This window comes from Thecamonas trahens (genome assembly GCF_000142905.1).
Source record: "Thecamonas trahens ATCC 50062 unplaced genomic scaffold supercont1.12, whole genome shotgun sequence".
Lineage (NCBI taxonomy): Eukaryota > Apusomonadida > Apusomonadidae > Thecamonas > Thecamonas trahens.
In genome coordinates this window covers 411,191-427,452 of record NW_013657668.1, presented here as the reverse complement: position 1 = coordinate 427,452, position 16,262 = coordinate 411,191, and the positions used below count along the sequence as shown (strand labels likewise).

Below are 16,262 nucleotides of genomic sequence, written 5' to 3'. Positions count from 1 at the left end.
GGCATGGCGCGGCGAAAAATGTCACCCGGCGCGACCCCTTTCGCTCTCTGGGGAGACACGGGGGGGCACACCTCCCTCCCGAACAACAAAACCCCGGGGGGGGGGGGGGGCGTGGGGCGTGGGGGGCGAGGACAGAGCCCTTCAGGTGACAGGGGAAGGAGGCGGGGGGAGGGGGGGGGGGGAGGGGACACGTGACTTTAGAGGGGAAAGAAGTAGATGCGTGTACAAGTGGGAGATGTTGTACGAGTGAGACCCTTGCAGTGGGAGGAGGCTACAGTAGCTTATGTCGGTTCTACAGAGTTTGCCCGTGGTACATGGGTTGGCCTCGTCTGCTCCCGCCCCGTGGGCAAGAACAACGGATCAGTCGATGGTGTCCGCTACTTTGATGCACGGCCTCGACATGGTGTATTTGTCCGCCCAAAGGCTCTCGAACGCATCGATCCTGTTGAACGTGCTCTGGCTGCTGGTTATCTCGCAAAGACGGTGGAACAAGTCACGCCGCCCAACTCGGATCACCTCTCACCAAAGCGTCATGGACTGAGCCTGCTCGCCTTGGCGAGCCAGGACGACGTGCGCAAGGTTGAGCAGAACCGATCGCGCCTGTTTGACGCCGGGCTGGCTCCCGGGGTCGGCGTTGCGCTGCGCGCCGGCCTCCCAGTCCTCGTTCCGCCGAACAACGCCCCAGCTGTGGTTCGGTTTGTCGGCGCGCTGGACGATGATCCCGGATGGGCAGCGGCAGCGCTACAGCTACTACCCAAGCGACACGGGCTTGGCTATGTTGAGCCTCCTCTTGACGAAAAGGCGCTGCGGCGGGTCCTAGATGGCATTGCGGTCGCGGGTGAGGCCGTGACCACGCCACTTGATCCGTCAGGCTCGTCGCTAACGGCGCGAGCCCGTGAACACGTCACAGCTGTCGCTGACATGCTTGCGCTGATGGAGAAGCTCGAACCGCTGGTCGACTCGCGAGCTGACACTCGACGACTGCAGCGGGCACGGATCCACATCCGCGCGTGCGGCAAGGCTGTCCGCCGAAATGCCAAGGCATACCGCCGCCGCAAGACCGTTGCGTCGCGTGCCAAGCTGGCGGCGGCGTCAGCGGTCCTGGCAGCGGCGGCAGAAGCCGGCATTGCTCTTGCACAGCGGGCTGGTAACGCCTCACTCGGCTTAGACGATGCGGACGCTCGCGAGCTGTGGGCCCCGCCGCTGGCCAACCTCGCCCTGCTTGCCGCCCAGGTTCCCTCGGCATGGTCCGCCGCGGACGTTCGTCAGCGTCCCCATGATGCCGCTAGCGAGCTGCAGCATCTTGTAGCTCTTGCCGTTGATGCCATTGGACATTTGGAACAGGCTTCCGGCGCTGTGGACGCGCCCAGCGGCGACTTGCTGCGCAGCCATGCCAGGGCGCTAGAGACAGCACGCGCGGCCGGGAGCCGTGCTCTTGCCGAGATCTCCACTCGCCCGACGTCACGGCGTAGTGCCAAGCACGCCGCTCGTGCCATCACCTCGCTCATAGCAACCCTGCATGCTGCACTCGACGCCGGATCCGCGTGCACGCTGGCAGCCATGGATGCTGCTGGCGCGCCCGCCACCCTCAGTCGAACCGCTGCTGCCGCGCGCAGCGTTTCATCCCAAGCGCTGCTAGGCCTCAGCAAGCCTGAGAGCGCAACTGCCCTTCTCACAGCCGGGCTTGCCCTCCATCAGGTGGCCGGCACCCACGAACTTGAGTTTGCGACCAAGACGCTGGCTAGCGCGCTCGACACTGGCCGCGACAATGACGCTGTTGTCACGGCGGCTGGCAGCCTAGCCGAGGCCATCGATGCTCACACTGGGGCTGGTGGTCAAGACTCGAGTGGACACGACTACACCGCAGTCGAGAGGCTCTCGCAGGCCCTCGGATCCGGCGATCTGGGCGAGGCCGAGGGCATGGTGTTGGCAGCAGCGAACCAAGGCCGATCTGCGCTGGCCACGCCTGGGGCGCAGTCGATCTCTTGGCTTGGCCCGCAGCTCAAGCATGCGCTCGAGGAACTCGAGGCCGTCGAAGTCGGTGATTCTGGCACCGACGATGTGGTCCATGCAGCCGAACGAGTCCATCTTCTCGCTGCGCTTGCCACCGCCCACACCAAGATGGGTGAGCTGGCCGCTGACGGGAGCAGTACGGCCAAGCCCGCCTCACGTGCCAACTCACCAGCGCTGCTGCTAGGCGGTCAGCCGCAACCGCCAGCTGACAAAGTGCTCTCGTTCAACGACTTGATCGAGCTCGACAATGATCAGAAGCGAAAGGGCTCAGGGCTGGACCTCGTGGGTGCAGACGTCGAAGTTATGCCTACGCTCACGGCATCAATGAGCGTGGTGCCTGTTGCCGAAGCGCGGCCTGTCGAGCACTATCTCCGGCTCCTGCAAGTGGCGCCCGAGCAGGACACGCTGCTGCGGGTGAAGGCTGCGCTGGATGGTGCGAGCTCGCAGTGGGCCGAGGAGTTTGTCGACGGCGGTGGGCTGGCGGCACTGTTTGACGAGCTCTCGGTGGTGCAGACCGGGGCAGAAGCTGATGTCGAGACTCACATCTTCGAGGAGGAGCTTATTGACACGGTGGCAACAGCAATGGCGACGGTGAGCGGGCTGGAGGCTGTGGCTGCTGAGCCCGCATACGTGGCGCGGTTGGCGGAGGCAACGTACTCTGAGGTGCCGAGCGTGGCGCGGCTGGCGGCGCACTTGCTCACTGGCCTTGCCCGCTACTCGAGTGAGTCACACACGTTGGTCCAGGCCTCGTTGGTCGCTGCCGCCGCAGATCAGCCGCGGGCTCGGGCCAGGCCGTATCAGCAGATTGTGGCGGTGCTAGGCAATGCCGATCTCGACGTCGAGGGCGTGCAGCCGGTGGTCAACATGCGGCTGGTTAACGCGCTGGTTGATGGTGCGCCTGAGCTTGCAGCGCGGACCGCCATGCGAGCCATGCTGGAAGAGACCGGGGTGTGGGAGGCGGCGTGGACGCGCCTGGGTGAGGTCGTCGAAGCCGCGGCCGACGACGACAAGACTGCCGGTGCACTGCAGGCCGCTATGGAGAGCTACGAGGCTTCGGCGGCGCACGACAAGGTGCTCGCCGAGTTTGGCGATGTCTCACTAGATGATCCGGTGGCTGTGGCGCGACTGTTGCAGACGAATCTACGAAGCGCCGGCGAGACGTATGCCTCGTTTGTGAGTGTAATGCAGTCACTGCTGGCCGTGCCTGGCTCAACGGCGCGCGGGTCTGTGATCTGGGACGGGCTTGCCAAGCTGGTGGCCGAGGTGGCTGGCAATGGGGTGGTACCCAGCTCAAAGCGCGATGCCGGGGTTGAACAACTTCGGAAGCTCATGGCTGATCGAGAGGACATCGATGGCGCGAGGAAGCGCGAGGCAGCGCTGCAAGCGCAGATTGCGGACTTAACCTCACAGGTAGCAACGCTCTCCGCCGATGCGCCACAAGCAGCCAGTGCGCTGCAACGCCGCGACGCTGTCGCCGCCGAGCGCGAGGCCGCGCTGGTGGCCGCAAAGCAAACGGCTGTGCGTGCTGGTACCGAGGCGCTGCGTGCGGCACATGCACGGCGCGAGGCCGAAGTGGCAGCCTTTAGCTCGGCAATACGGGCTGCGCGCAACCAGCTCGAGTTTGTGACCAAGGAGCTGCAAACCACTCGCAAAAACCTCAAGGCCCACAAGATGACGGCCGGAATCTCGGCGGCGGCTGTCCCACTCAAGGCTGTCATCAAGCTCAAACGGTTTGCCAAGCGGGCCAAGCAGCGGAGGGCAAGTGGCGACGGGAGCGGACCGTCTCCGCCGCCGCCGGGAGGCCCACCGCCGCCGCCTCCGCCTCCGCCGCCACCTCCGCCTGGTGGAGGCCCACCGCCGCCGCCGCCGCCGGGCGTCAAGGCCGAAGTGGTAGTCGGTGGGTTCAAGCGCGCAAGCTGCAAGATGCGCAAACTTCGCGTCTCGGCGCTCACCTCCAAGGCAGTGGCCGGGACGGTGTTTGCGGACGTAGAGGTCTCAGCGGCGCCACTTGGTCTTGATCTGGCCTCACTCGAGCCGCTGTTCAACGCAGAGCCCAAGGCGGTGAAGAGCAGCAAGAGCACTAGCAAGAAGCGAGCCAAGGTGATGGAGGTTCTGGAGCCCAAGGTGGCGCAGAAGATTGGGATTGTGCTTGCACAGTTCCGCGATCTGCCGATGCACTCACTGCGCGACGCGCTGGTGGTGGTGGATGAGGGAGTCCTGACGCCGGAACGGGTCAAGCGCTTGGCTGCGGTGCGACCAAGCGCCGAGGACGAGGAGGCTGTGCGTTCATACCTTGTGACACCAGTACCTGGGATTGTACTTGGTAAGGCTTCTCAGTTTGTGGCAGCGGTGATGGATGTGCCGGACCTCCGCGCCGAGCTCGACCTTCTTGTCTTCCACAACGAGTTTGCTGAGCTCGCATCTGAGGCCGAAGCCGGTATTGCGGTGGTCCACGCGGCTGTGGGCTCGCTGGCGTCGGGCGTGCATCTTGTGCGGATTCTCCAGCTTGTCCTTGCAGTTGTCAACTATACTGCGTCGTCGGCGCGGCCGATCCTTGGCTTTGCCGCGTCCTCGCTCAACGCGCTTGCCGATACCAAGAGCGTTGATGGCTCGTGCACGCTCTTGCACGTCCTCGCGGCGCACGTCCAACGCAACGCGCCCGAGGTCGAGGCTGGGCTCCGTGCCGAGCTAGCGGATGCGGGCGCAGGTGCACGCAAGCCGCTCGCCACCGCCGTTGGCCCTGCGGTGCGCGAGCTAGCGAGTCGGACGCATACAGCCGCGGCGCAGCTGCAGGCAGTTGGTGAGACCAATCCAGGCACGCGGCTGCACGAGCTGCTGGACTCGTTTATGGAGACGGCGCTCGAGCGGGTGGCCGAGCTGGTGGCCGATCTCGAGCACGTCGAGGCGCGGGCGCGCGAGGTTATGATCAAGTACGGCGAGGATCCGAGCAAGCACGACATCTCGTTCCTGCTTGGTGCGCTGGCGCAGTTTCAGGTGCGGTGGGACAAGGCGCTTGCCGACAACGCCAAGACGCGGCGGCGCGAAGAAGCGCGAGCCCGGCGCGCCGCTGCCCAGGCCACCCGACGCCGCGGGCGAAAGATGGTCTCTGCCGTTGATCTTGCAGCGCTTGCAACGTCTGTGTAAGCCCTTGTCCTCTGGACGTAGCATAAAGATCATCCATAGCCAGGTGAGCAATGCAGCCCAGCCGGCTGGCTGTCCGACAGGCTGTGTCGGCCACCGCCCAATGGTGGCGCCCACAGGTTCGACCACTCACCAGCGCCAGCCAAGGCGACGACCAAGCAAGAAGAACGAAGAACACGTCACCTCGCTCGACACGCAGGGAGTAGCTTTGAGAAGAGGGAGGATGCAGGACGGAGGTGTGCGGGACGAGCAAGTGCTGTGGTGGCCCTCTGCCGAGGTGTGCCAGCTGCCCAACGAGGTGGCTCCTTCTGCCACTGCCTCGGCGGCCTTCCTGGATGTGGTCCATGCCACCCTGGGCATCCAGCCCATGACCCAGGCGTATCTCGACTCTCTGCGTCCACCACCGCTCCGTCCGCCCTCGCGCTCTCTGCGCAAAGCTCATGCTCCTGTACGCACGCAGGCTGCCCGCCCACGTCCGCCGGCCAACCGCTCGCAGGCCGGCCGTTTGCACCGCTCAAGCCACCGGACCGGTGGTAGTCCGGCCGGAGGCGCATCCGCTGAGGATGGCCGGCCGCACTCGTCATTGTCGGCCTCGTCGTCGGCATCGTCGTCGTCATCGTCGTCGTCATCGTCGTCGTCATCATCATCGTCCTCGGCGGCGTCGTCACAGGGCGGTGCCGCCGGCGGGCGTGGGGCGGTCGATCTGCGGATGGCCGATTCTCCAGACTCGTCGGTGGCCTCGCTGCGGGCCAGCATTGAGAACCCGATGCGCAACTTCCGGGTGCAAAAGGAGCCAGTGGGTCGGAGAATTGCGCCGACCATTGTCGGCTCGCGTATCCTGCTCTCCAACGTGGTGCCTGAGGCCGACGACGTAGCGGTGACTGGTGAGCGCTCGTTCCTTGATGCCAACCTAGAGCACATGCTCTCCTGGTCAGCCGAAGCGCCCGAGCTGTATGTACTCTCGCGCGAGCACTCGCTCTTCCACTTTGACAAAGAGTGGCTGTTCGGCTTCTTTGAGACTCTCTCGCTTCACGAGGCCGGCATCACCGAGATCGACGACGAGTTCCTCGCACTCATGCCTGGCCTCCAGGAGTTGTCATTGACGGGCAACGCGATTTCTCGCATTCCCTCGGTCCTTCCACCTCAGCTCACCATCCTCAATGTGGGGTGCAACGCGCTTGGCGGCTCGCTCGGCTCGACGCTGGCATACTCGGGCAAGTTCTCTAACGCACTTGTCCATCTCTCGCTCTCGCACAACCACCTCACATCACTGGGCGTGTACGTTGACGATCTTGTGGTGAAGGCCGGCGGTGACCGCGGCTCTGCGGCATCGGTCAAGTCTGGGACTGGCGGTGTGGTCACGCTCGGCGAGCTTTTTCCGCGGCTGCTCTCATTTGACCTTTCATTCAACGTGCTTGAGGACCTCGACGAGGCGCTCAAGGCGCTGGTGACTCTGCCACGGCTGAAGCATCTCAAGTTGATGGGCAATCCGCTGAGCTTGCTCAAGGCGTACCGGCAGTTGACGCTGGCATGCCTGCCGGAGTTGACAGTCCTGGACGACAAGCCGGTGGTGCCGGAAGAGCGTGAGAGTGTGCGAGAGTGGCTCATTGATCTCGGCTCGTTGTCGGGGGTGTCGTCTCGGCGGACGTCGCTGGGGCGGAACCAGTGGAGCTCGCAGAACGAGACACTGACGGTGCTCATTTCTGGGGCACAGCCAGCCTTTGACGCGCTTCTCAAGGCGCGAACGGTGAATGTGGCTGTGGAACTGTACTCGATCTCGGCAGTGCCGGCGCCGGGCTGGACATTTGCGGTGTGGCTGGAGCGGCTGGCGGAAGAGGTGGTGGCCAAGACCGAGACTGCGCTTGCGCTTGAGCGTGAGGCTGCTGCAATGGCAGCGGCGGCGGCAACAGCGGCGGCAGGCTCTGCGCTTGCGACATCCACGTCAGGTGCCTCGATCGCAAACCATGGACTGAGTGGGCAGACGTCGGGCTCGGTGCGCGGGCGGCTGCCGCACTCGCGGTCGTCAGCGCGCAACGCAGCGGGAACACCGCCGGCTGGCGCTGTGAGCGGGGCGTCGAACGCAGCGACACAGGCTGCGTCGCGCACCAAAGCCATGGCCGAAGTTCTCTCTGCAGTTCCACCGCCGCCAATCCTGGTCTACTTTGTCGAGGTCGAGCTGATGCCGGGCGTTGTGGTGACCTCTGACGAGTTCTCGTTTCTGGATCTTATCGACGCGTTGGCGGCCAAAGATGGGCCGTATGCCGAGCAGCTGGAGGCTGGAAAGAAGGCGGCCGCGATGGCAAGCAGTGGCTCGCGATCAAACATGTCTGGGTCGCGAAAGGATGTCGGGGCGGCGTTTCTCGCTCGGCGAGAGCGGCGGTCGTCGTCGCGGTTCCATGCGGGGCGTCGTCGGCATCAATGGCTGGAGGCGGAGAGCGCGAGGCGGGAGCAACTACATTTCCTCAAAAGCTGACGTCGGTGCCGAACCTGGAGCACACCGAGGTGAACGAGCGAATTGCCCGGGCGCTGACGTCGCTCGGGTTTGGCGACGGGCTGACGCCGAGCGTGATGCGGGCACTCAAGCTGCAAAACGTGGAGATGGGGCTGAGCGGAAGCTTGATGCGGCTCAGCCTGCCAGCGGATGCAGCGCTGCGCAACGGACTCCTCATGGGGCTTCCGCTGCATGTGGTGGAGGTATGCATCGAATTCATTCCGCGGCCAAAGAACGAGGCTCACGAGGCCGACGAGGTCGACGGCGACGACGACGCTGTGATAGTGGCGTCACATTCAACGGCATCGGCAAGCGGTGGCAAGTCCCGGCGGCGCGGCGGGAGCTCGCGGCGAACACGGACGTCGCAGTCGCTGGCGGGACGGAGCAGTGGTGGCGGCGAATCGAGGGCCGGTTCACCTGGCTCACGGTCCGAGTCGGCCGAGGGTGTCGCGGCCGGGCCACCGTTTGCGCCGCTTGCGCCGCGATTCCGAGTTGTGGCGTCGAGCCAGATCAACGGTGGCTCGCTATTCGAACCGACGGTGATGGGCCTCCACGCGCGGCACGACGTCCAGGCCTGTGTCATCAATCTGAAGAGTGCGCTTGAGCGGCTAGATGCAGTCGATGCGCGGGCGCGGGCTGATCGGCTCGGGCTTCCCACGTTTGGCTCGTACGCATTTCCGCCGACACGGATGGCCAACCCGCGGGCGGCGGTCATCGAAGTTGCACTTGCGCTCCACCAGCCGCTGGAGGAGCCGCCGCCACAGCAGCAGCCAGAGTCGACGCCGCCGCCACCACGGAACCAGCGGCGCGGCAAGCCGCTCGGAGGCAGCGGGCCCGGAAGTGGCGCCGAGGCCGGCGCTGCAAAGGCCAAAACCAAGGCCAAGGCCAAAGCCAAGGCCAAGGCCAAGGCACCGCGCAAGCTCAGTGGATCGTAAACAGGTCATGCCGAGCCGAGGGTGTGGCCCTGGCCGGGGAACGCCGATTGCGGCGCAGGATCAGCAGCGGGACGATCCGAGGCGGTGGGCGGGGGAACCCGGCCGGGCGCGGGCATGGCCCGCGGCTGTGGAGTGGTTGTCATCGAGGTCGGCAGGATGCTAGTAGCATCAATGCCAGATGCAGCGTCGACCGAAATCCATGCACTGCCGGCCAGCGAGACAAGCGAGGCAACGGGACGGGCCGACTCGACAGCAGCAAGAGTCGGTAGCTTGGGCACCAGATACGAAGCCCAGCCCGAGCCAACCACAAAGCCGGCAATAATGCCGGTCAGGTGGCCGATGAACGAGACCGATCCGGGCATCATCATCTGGACAACAAACAAGAGAGCGAACGGATAGACGCGAGTGGGAACATCAAAGAAGCCAAAGACCGAGTAGCGCGAGCCGGACGGAGCAGCCATGGTCTGCAGAACAATCATACCAAAGATGACGCCCGAGAGCCCAATGTCGCAGTGAAACATAAGCTCCGGCCATCCCAAGACGTACAGCGCCGTGAGCGAGATGACTAGCGAGGACGTTGCCGCGAGGACCAGCATCAGCGCCATGTGGTAGGCAAACGAGAACGAGCCCAGTGCACGCTCCATCCGCATGGCCATCGGGTAGAAAGCAGACATGTTGAAGAACAAATGAAGCAGATGAGCATGGACAAAGGCGTGCGTGACAAGGCGCGAGACTGGCAGGATGGGAGGGGAAGACGATGATGAGTATGGACAGGATGGGGAGCAGCCCCAACCAAGATAGCGTGAACATTGATCAGACAACAGTTCATCTTGGCAGTCGCAGCAGCAGATCGAGCCGTGAAGAGGGAGAGGGAGAATCTACTCGCAAAGGTGGTCGCTCTGTGCACTAGCTGCGACACGGGCCCAAAGTGCGAGGCTGACCCTGACGACCACGACCACGACCACGACCACGACCACGACCACGACCACAACCACGACCACGACCACGACCACGACCACAACCACAACACACACACACACACACACACAAACACACACACAAACACACAAACACACACACACACAGCAAGGACAAGCAGGGGTAACTTACCCTCCAGGTCGTAGACAATGAGGACGGGTGAGAGACAGACCGAGGCGTAGGTGGGAGTTCCGGCGAGTATCTGGAGGAGATAGACGGCGACGCAGACAAGAAGAACTGCACGGGTGATGGCAGGGAGGGTGGAGAGCCATGATCGTACACGATGAGGAAGTGTGCCTACTCCTTGGCTCCCACCACTGCTGCTGCCCACGCTCCCGCTGCTGCCGCCTTGCATGCCAGTCGCACTCGCACTCGCCGTCCAAAGTGAGGTGAGACGCCAACTCGCCGCCCGACGATTGCCTGCTGCCGTGAGACGCAGTCACGGCAATATCAAGAGGATCAAGCGCCCAGATCCTTAATGCAGCAGCAGCAGCTGATACGATCAAGTGCCGAGCTGTGGCAGAGTGGACTCGGAAAGAGTGTATTGGCCGAGGGAGCGGGCTGCTTGCCGCTCAGGAGCGCGGCTGGAAGACAAGGGCATAGGCCTCGACGGCAGAGGCAGCGCCGATCGAGAACTCCACGCCACGCTCAGTGCGGGTAGCATAGTCAGGAACCGTGCCCGGATCGACGCCAGGGAAGAGCGGCGGCGAGGCAAACGTGGCCGAGGCGCCGGTGAGTAGGCTCGAAAAGTCGTCCGAGACAGCAAGCGCCCGGCCGCTTGACGAGTGTCCGACGACAAGGGTGCCGTCGTCGATGCGGTAGAACGAGGCGCGGCCCGAAGTTGCGCCAGCGTCCCATGCGTAGTGAACAAGCACAGGCGTGCCGGATGGCTCGCGATGAGCGCAAAAGACAAACGACTCGCCATTGCCGAGCCAGGTGGCCTCGGGGTCGGCCTCGGGCGAGCCAAAGCCGCGTGAGAGGTAGAGTCCGACAACCGTGCGCGGGGCGGCAGCAGGGCAGATGAGGACCAGGATCGGGACCGTCTCGCGCTCGCGTCGAGTCGTCTCGGCCGCAGCACTGACAAGTGAGCGCAAGAGATAGCCGTCCGTGGCTGTCGAGAAGATGCGCTCGCCAGAATGAAGGCGGAACCGGGACGGGAGCCAGTACCAGAGCAGTGACATGGCCTCAAACGAGAGCAGGTCTGATGCGGCCGAGAGATTTGGCCGGTAGTAAAGGACAGCCTTGCCAAACCGGTCCTCGTCGACGCCGGCGGCAGCGTGGGCCGAGGCGAGCTTGGCAAACTTCTTGCGCTGCAAGTGCAGGCCAAAGCCGTCCTTGAGCATAGCGGCAAAGGCCGGTGCGCTTGAGCCAATGGCCCAGGTTTTGGCGCAGATGACCGCGATAGCGTCAACCCGCGAGGCCGCACCCTGAAGCTCCAGAGTCATGGCCTTCAGCAGACTAAGGCCGACCCGATACAGGATCTTGGAGCCCTCATACATGTAAGCATCGAGGATGGCGAGGACGGCGTAGGTGGGGAGAAAGCCGAGGAAGAGCGACGAGAGCCACGGTGTGGCGACGTCGGCGAGCGAGAGGCCAACCTTGGCAAGCGCCTTGGTCGCCTTTTTGGCCTTGGACTTGGCGAGCGAGACAAAGGTCTCTACAAAAAGCGCCAGGGCTCGCCGCGACAACGGAAAGTACCAGCCGCGCGACCGCGAGGCCTCGATCATGGCCGTGGCCACGGCGTAGTTGGAGGCCGGAGCGAGGAAGAGCGTCAAGAGCCGAACCAGCCGCGGAAGAGCTGGCACGTAGTTGAGGTCAGGGTTTTCCGTCGCGAGCACCACTAAGACGGTATTGGCCTCGCGGGCGGCGTCAGCACCGATAAGCGCCTCGGGCGCCGCGTCGGCGCGGTAGCCGGAGCCGAGGCAAGCGTCCGTCGAGAGGTCCACGGCCGAGAACGACGGAATGTTGAGCAGGTCGTCGTCGCCGGCGCCGCCGCTGCCAAACGCACGCACTGCCGCCGCCGCATACAGCGTCGGCGCGCGGCGGAGCAAGTCGACGCCGCCGGTGATGCAGGCCCACACATGGCCGCGGATCCAGAGCGGCAGCCCTGCTCGCAGCCGCTTCTTGAACGCCTTGGAGACAGTGGAAGGCGAGTCCTCGCCCAGTGCGTGCGCATACGGCAGCACTGAGCAGGGAAGCTTGGAGTACTGTACCATCAGTGTGGCCTCAGCCTCGTGGGCCCAAGGCGTCGAGTCAGCGAGATGCAGCGGAGGATCGCGGGCTTCAATGTGCTCCGCACCCGGCAGCCGGGGCACCGCCGCAATGGGTGTGGCGGTCCAATCAATAGACGATCCCACACCAGCATCATACGCCGGTGCTGGGCCTGCCGAGTACGAGCTTGACGATGCCGAGAACGGCGACGATGATGACGACGATGACGACGATGACGGCGAGGACGATGAGGACGACGAGGACGACAATGATGACAGCATGTCTGACTCCGAGTCCGAGCTTTCGTCCGCAAGTACCTGACCGGGCACATGATCATCATCGGTAGCAGCATCAGCAGCATCAGTAGCATCAGCAGCATCAGCAGCCCATGATGGTGATGGTTCTTGTTGTGGTGATGATGTTGGTGGTGGTGACAAGGTGCGTGCTGGTGGGAGGAACCCGCTTGTGGCAGCCAGGTCTGCCATGGCGAATGAGGGGAAGGGACGAGGGGGAGGAGAGGGACGAGGGGGGAAGGAGAGCAGAGATGGAGAGGAGGGCGGGGGGGGTGAGGAGGGCGGGGGGGGTGACGGGGGGGGAGGAGGAGGGGGGGTGACGGGGGGGGGGGAGGGGGGGGGCTGGAGAGTAAGGGTGCTCGATCGACGACAGGGAGGGCACAGGTGGCTTGGGACAGCCGACGGGCGACGGGCGACGGGCGACGGGCGACGAGCGACGGGCGACGGGCGACGGGCGACGGGTGACGGGTGACGGGCGACGGGTGACGGGTGACGGGCGACACCGTACTACTGGCACCGGCACCTCTCTTTCTCTCTCTCTTTCTCTCTCTCTCTCTCTCCTTCCCCCCCTCTTAGCCACATATACATACACATACATACACACACGCGCACATACACTCTCGCTACTTTGTCACTCAAGAAGGCAGCTCATGGCTGAAAGAGCAAGGTCTGGCTTGAGGTCGACTGGTCATGGTGGCTCCAGCGGGGAGGGAAGGTCTGTGGCTGGCTCGGTCCGGAGACGATCACGGCGACCCGATGTGCCTGGAGACGGCCGACTGACTGCACAGTCGCTGTCGTGGTACTGCTACGATGAACTGTCTGATGACGAACTGTCAGGTCCGGTCCTGCCCGAGGTTCCGCATGCCGCTCTGCGTGTGTTGCCCACGGATGGATCCAGTGCGAGACGTGGTCCGAGAGCGATGATGACGACGATGGAAGCTCCAGCAAGATGCCAGCCGACTCGGATGAGCTGGTGTGGGGCGACGACGAAGGCCCCGTCTCACGACGGACCCGCCCATGGCGGTATCCATTTGTTGAGCTGGAGTACGTCCATCATCTGGCACGGCCAGTTGGAGCACAGTCGAAGCTGGGAGTGACGGCGCTGGTCGGTGGGTCAGGGGAGGTTGTCGAAGCAACGATGATGGAGGAGTTCGATTCCGAGTCCGAGTCTGATGCCTCGAGCTCAGACTCGGAGTCGATGCCGGACTACTACGCAGCCGTTCACGACGACGATGCGGTGCAAGCGAGTCGGACTGGCCTCAAGCCGATGCGGTGCCCAGTGTCGCGGCTCCGTGGGACCGATGGGCCCAAGGCCATCCTCACCACGCTTGCGCAGTGGTTCTACAGCACGCCCGAGGTCGCTTATCGCGAAGTTGCGCTGCCAACCCATGTTCTGGTTGACTCCCGACGGCTTCGAAACCGGCAAAGCGCGCGATCGCATCCGACCCTCACTGAGAGGGCGTTGTCGGCAGCGCAGGAACGGCTAGACGGGCTGGCAGACAGCTGGCGGCGACTGGACAAGCGCAATGTGCGGCCGCGGAGTCAGCCGGTTCCGGTTGTCCTCCGCCGCAATCTACTTGCTGCGCCCAAGATGAGCGCAGCCATGATGTCTGGCGCGCTGGCGCCGGTCGAACCGGGCGTGGTCCATCTCGAGTGGGACCCGCTGGAGGCACTCGGAGCTGACGTGGTTCCACGCAACGCGCCGCCCGGCACCCATCACATCGTGGCCCACGCGCGGCGTGCGCTCTGCCAGACACTGCTGGTGGCGCAGCGGGCGGCAAGTCGGACTCTGACAATGCGCTGGCGTCGCTCGCAGGCGCTGGCGTCGGCATCACGCTCGCCCACCCGCTCGCCCGGCCGCAACAAGCGCGACTCGCCAAGCCCGTCTCGCTCGCCCTCTCATGCCCGGCTCGATCGACGCTCGCGGTCAACAACAGCCGAGAAGATCGGACGCACCCGCCGGAGCCGCCACTCTGCCTCTTCCTCAGCCTACATCGCCAACTCTATCTCCCGCTCGCGATCCCGCTCACGCTCACGTTCGCGCTCCCGTATCCTTCGCCAGTCAACCGAGCCACCAAGAGAGTAAATATGATCAATGCCCCTCCTCCACTCCTCCACTCCTCCGCTCCTCCCTCTCGCCGCACCGCTGTGCCGAGTCATTCCAATCGACCGGTCTCGGCCTAACAACTCGGCAAAAGAGTCGTTCGGTTGACTCGGCCGATGGTGGCAGACGGGGAGACCGGCAGGCGGCGTGTACTCGAGCCGACTTGGACCGGCAACTCTCGACTCTGACCCACCAGACAGACATCATGGCCATTGGGTTCCGCTCGGTAAGCACAGCACCTCAGCATGCCCCGCATGCTTGCGACTACATATCGTTGCCCTTATGACTTCAATCTCCACCCATGCGCTCTATACCCCCGTCCTAGTGGTGGCCCAGAGCGAGCGCGCCTGTTTCAAATTTTGAATTTTTGCTCCTTTTCTTGCGACTCCCTCGATCTGCAACAGCAGATAGGGACGCGGAACAGCATGCCACCTCGAAAACCTCCCCCACACGCACAAACTCACGCCCTACCTTTGTCTTCTTCTGCCACAGCTTGTTTCCGGCAGCCGCACGGCTTCCTCCCGCGCCCATGGCACCTCCAACGCCACCGCCGCCGCAGCGTCCAAGACCCGCTACGGCCGCGCTGCCCTCGGCGATCGGACCAACGTCAACGGCACCCGCGCCGGCGGCGTGAACCGCTACTCCAAGGTAAGCAACATCATCCCCCCTCCCCCCTCATATGCTCAATGCTTGTGCAGGTAGTCCCTCTTCCTCTGCTCCCCCCCCCCCCCCATTCCCTGCTGTGGCAGTGGCCATGACTGGCAGTGGTTGACAAGGCAGTGCGGCCGGCGCGCGCGAATGGCAAATTTGTTGCAAATTTGAAATTTCTATGACGCGCGGCTGCGGCCAGTGCAAAGGCAGGGGCAAGCGGGAGAGTGCCGAGGGTGAGCAGAATACTTACTAAGAAAGACATGGGGACAACCGAGTAGTACACGTCGCGGTCGACGCGCTCTGGGTCGGCGGCGGCCAAGCCCGCGCCGATGCAGGTGTCGCGGTCGAAGCCCGCGCCGATGGCCGAGGCGCCGGCCATCGAGCCGCCGGTTGTGCCCATGTCCAAGCACGCCGTGCCGGCGCCGCTGGAGAACATCGACGTCGACTTTGACGACCCTCAGGCGTGCACCGAGTACGCAGAGGACATTATGGACCACTTCTACTCCAAGGAGCTCAAGTACATGGTGCCTGCGAACTTTATGTCTGTGCAGTCGGACGTGACGCCCAAGATGCGGTCGATCCTCCTCGACTGGCTCGTGGAGGTGCACCTCAAGTTTAAGGCGCTGCAGGAGACGATGTACCTTACGGTCAACGTCATGGATCGGTTCCTCAACAAGGTGCAGGTCAAGCGGTCGCGGCTCCAGCTGGTGGGCATCACCTCGATGCTCATCGCCTCCAAGTACGAGGAGATCTATCCGCCGCCTATCCGTGACTTTATGTACATGTGCGACAACGCGTACACCCGGCGCGAGATCCTTGACATGGAGCAGACAATCCTGGCGACGCTCAACTTTACCCTCCAGCCGCCGTACCCGCTCCACTTCCTCCGCCGGTTCTCCAAGGCCGCCAACTCGGATCTCACCACCCACACCACGGCAAAGTACCTCATGGAGCTCACCATCCCCGACTACCAGGCTGTCGAGTTCCTTCCGTCGTCGATCGCCGCCGCCGCCATGTGCCTTGCCCTCAAGATGAACCGCTCCGGCGAGTGGGACGCAACCATGGAGCACTACACCCGCTACACCGAGACCGATCTTCTCCCGATCATCCGTCACCTCAACTCGCTCCATGCCAACTCGTCGACCTCGTCGCTCAAGGCCGTCGCCAAGAAGTACTCGCGGAAGAAGTTCCTTTCCGTCGCTCTGCTTCCGGCCGTCAACGTTTAACTCTCTTTGTCTTCTCATCAAACACAACGTGTATCCTCTATCGCACTCCCCACCAGCCCTCCAACCCTCTTCACAGATTTGAACACAACTTGCATCACATCACCACACCGAAGCGATCTCTCCCCAAATTGTCACAACCAAGCCGAACTCCCCCCCCAAACACACACACGCAGCCGTCACCAGTCGTCACCAGCCGACACCGACACCTCACACACCTCA

The 16,262-nt window shown here is 63.9% G+C and overlaps 6 protein-coding genes across 6 annotated transcripts; 4 read left to right on the top strand and 2 right to left on the bottom strand.

Annotated features, from left to right (window-relative positions):
• Positions 1-283: 283 nt before the first annotated feature.
• On the top strand, positions 284-5,199 carry AMSG_03357 (uncharacterized protein; the record flags this gene model as incomplete). Its single annotated transcript, XM_013904745.1, has 2 exons — positions 284-310; positions 352-5,199. 2 exons carry the CDS (start codon positions 284-286, stop codon positions 5,155-5,157), a joined length of 4,833 nt encoding a protein of 1,610 aa, XP_013760199.1. The 3' UTR covers positions 5,158-5,199.
• Positions 5,200-5,863: 664 nt separating this feature from the next.
• AMSG_03356 (uncharacterized protein) lies at positions 5,864-8,594 on the top strand (the record flags this gene model as incomplete). The annotated part of the gene is made up of 2 exons (XM_013904744.1): positions 5,864-7,562; positions 7,604-8,594. 2 exons carry the CDS (start codon positions 5,864-5,866, stop codon positions 8,578-8,580), a joined length of 2,676 nt encoding a protein of 891 aa, XP_013760198.1. The 3' UTR covers positions 8,581-8,594.
• Positions 8,470-9,935, bottom strand: AMSG_03355 (rhomboid family protein). The gene is made up of 2 exons (XM_013904743.1): positions 9,691-9,935; positions 8,470-9,313 (listed from the first exon to the last, which is right to left on the bottom strand). The coding sequence occupies exons 1-2, from the start codon at positions 9,911-9,913 to the stop codon at positions 8,586-8,588; spliced, it is 951 nt and encodes a 316-aa protein (XP_013760197.1). The 5' UTR covers positions 9,914-9,935; the 3' UTR covers positions 8,470-8,585.
• A 161-nt stretch (positions 9,936-10,096) lies between these two features.
• On the bottom strand, positions 10,097-12,050 carry AMSG_03354 (uncharacterized protein; the record flags this gene model as incomplete). Its single annotated transcript, XM_013904742.1, has 1 exon — positions 10,097-12,050. The coding sequence occupies one exon, from the start codon at positions 12,048-12,050 to the stop codon at positions 10,131-10,133; it is 1,920 nt and encodes a 639-aa protein (XP_013760196.1). The 3' UTR covers positions 10,097-10,130.
• Positions 12,051-12,989: 939 nt separating this feature from the next.
• On the top strand, positions 12,990-13,855 carry AMSG_03353 (uncharacterized protein; the record flags this gene model as incomplete). Its single annotated transcript, XM_013904741.1, has 2 exons — positions 12,990-13,801; positions 13,845-13,855. The coding sequence occupies exons 1-2, from the start codon at positions 13,012-13,014 to the stop codon at positions 13,853-13,855; spliced, it is 801 nt and encodes a 266-aa protein (XP_013760195.1). The 5' UTR covers positions 12,990-13,011.
• A 516-nt stretch (positions 13,856-14,371) lies between these two features.
• On the top strand, positions 14,372-16,137 carry AMSG_03352 (G2/mitotic-specific cyclin-B; the record flags this gene model as incomplete). Its single annotated transcript, XM_013904740.1, has 3 exons — positions 14,372-14,392; positions 14,659-14,814; positions 15,096-16,137. The coding sequence occupies 3 exons, from the start codon at positions 14,372-14,374 to the stop codon at positions 16,041-16,043; spliced, it is 1,125 nt and encodes a 374-aa protein (XP_013760194.1). The 3' UTR covers positions 16,044-16,137.
• Between the last annotated feature and the right edge of the window lie 125 nt (positions 16,138-16,262).

Excerpts from the sequence above, each read along its gene's own strand:
- AMSG_03355 (XM_013904743.1), bottom strand. The coding sequence starts at position 9,913 with ATGCAAGGCGGCAGCAGCGGGAGCGTGGGCAGCAGCAGTGGTGGGAGC. Across the intron at positions 9,314-9,690 it reads CATTGTCTACGACCTGGAGG|TCTCGCGCCTTGTCACGCAC; the intron begins GTAAGTTACCCC and ends CCATCCTGCCAG.